The 1976-nt window shown below is 16.3% G+C and overlaps 1 protein-coding gene across 1 annotated transcript; it reads left to right on the top strand.

The window, feature by feature from the left end:
- Positions 1 to 304: 304 nt before the first annotated feature.
- PGAL8A_00110300 (phosphatase, putative) lies at positions 305 to 1741 on the top strand (the record flags this gene model as incomplete). The annotated part of the gene is made up of 1 exon (XM_028673799.1): positions 305 to 1741. The coding sequence occupies one exon, from the start codon at positions 305 to 307 to the stop codon at positions 1739 to 1741; it is 1437 nt and encodes a 478-aa protein (XP_028526220.1).
- Between the last annotated feature and the right edge of the window lie 235 nt (positions 1742 to 1976).

Here is a 1976-nt window from a genome sequence, read left to right as displayed (position 1 = left end):
AAAAAAAAAAAAAAAAAAAAAAAAAAGGAAAACTTGGTTATCTTATGAAGAAAATAGTTAAAAATACTAAGAGAACTAAATAAAATTAAAAAAAAAAAGTAACTTCAGAAAATATATGAAGCAGTTTTTATTTATTGATTAAAAAGTTTATATATGAAATAATTGATGAACTTTAAAAGTGAAATATAAAAATTAGGATATTCCATTTATTAATATTTTTGATGTAAAAATAAAGAACAAAAAATTAATTCTTTCCACTTGCTTAATATTCTGTAAATTAAAAAATAAGAAAAAAAAGATAATTATGGCCTTAAAATTTGATTCTTTTACTAATTTAAGAATTAAAAAATCTGTTTGCATAAAATATTTAAAATTCTTATTTTACTTAAAAAGATATAACTTTGAAAATAAATGGAATAGATATTATTGTTGTTTATTTCAAACAATAGATGAAAAAACAACATTAAAAAAATTAGTTCTTCATAAATTTTCTAATAATTTTGAAAAAATTAAAAAGAAAGAAATTTTGTTTAAAAAATATTTATCATACTTAATATCAAAACCTATAAAAATTGCGTCTTTTGACTTTGATGGAACTTTAATTAATTCTCATTTTAATAAACATAAAAATAATTTATTATACGACAAAAACGTTTTAAACACTCTATATAATTTAAAAAATGAGTATAAAATAATTATTTTTTCTAATCAAACGAATGTATCATCATGTGTTCATGATTATGATCACTTACGATTTCAGAAGTTACCTAATTTCTTTTTAAAAATTCGCAATTTTAAAAACTCTTTAAAGTATTTTTATACTCTGTTTTGTGATACCAAAAGAAGTAATTTTTCATATTTAAATAATTCTCATAAAACAAAAAACAAACTTTATTTATTCATTTTGAATTTACAAAATAAATTTGGGAAATGTAAATCCAGTTATTTATATAGAAAATATCATTCCTATTTACTCAATCAAATAACGTTAACTCCCCAAATGTGTAATTATTTAACAAAAAAAAAAAAAAATTTTAAAACAGTTTTAAATAAAAGGTATTATTTAAAAGAAAGTTTAAGGAATAATAAAAGAAATAAATTAAATTTTTTATATTACTTTTTTTCAATAGGAAAATACGGAATTGAAGATCTTGATATTTATACGAAACCTAATGTAGGACAATTTGCTTTATATATTTGTTTAGAAGCAATAAAATATTTAATAATTTTAAATTTTTATTTTAAAAATTCTTTTGAATTGATAAAAAAGGAAATTTCTAATATAGAGAATAAAGAATTGAGAAGTTTCATACTTCTTAGTATTGATATTTTTAATATTGATGAAATACGTGAATTAACGAAAAATATAAAAAGAAAAAATTTTTACATTGATAAAATAAGCTTAAAAATATTAGATATATATGTAAATTTTTTATTAAAAAAAACAAAACCATATATTTTTGTAAAACAAAAATATCCAAATTCAATTTTAATTGATTTTTTTTTAAATGATCAAATAACTACGAATATACAAAATAAAAAAGAAATATGGAATTTATTAAATGACAATGAAAATTTAAAATATTTAATTTTTTGCTTGATATATAAAAATAAAATAATGAAAAATTTAATGAAACAATTTTCCAATTTATTGTTTAATTTCAAAAGTAGTTTTTATGTAGGGAATAACATTGGTCGTCCTTTTGATAAATCTGATATAGATTTAAAGGTAATTTATTAAAATTTTTTTTTTTTTTTTTTTTATTTATTTTTTAGACATTGCATTATTAACTTCAAAATTGTATTATGCATTTTTTTTTTCTTTTTTCTATACATTTAGTGCTAATATATATATATATATATATATATATATATATTTTTTATATACATATTTAAAAAGAAGTTTATATTTAAAGTATATAAAATATACTATAAAATATCTGTTTCTATTCTTTATTTTTCCTTTTAACAAAAAA

Source organism: Plasmodium gallinaceum (assembly GCF_900005855.1).
Source record: "Plasmodium gallinaceum strain 8A genome assembly, contig: PGAL8A_v1_63, whole genome shotgun sequence".
In the NCBI taxonomy this organism is placed as follows: Eukaryota; Apicomplexa; class Aconoidasida; order Haemosporida; family Plasmodiidae; genus Plasmodium; species Plasmodium gallinaceum.
This window is presented reverse-complemented; position numbering and strand designations above follow the sequence as displayed.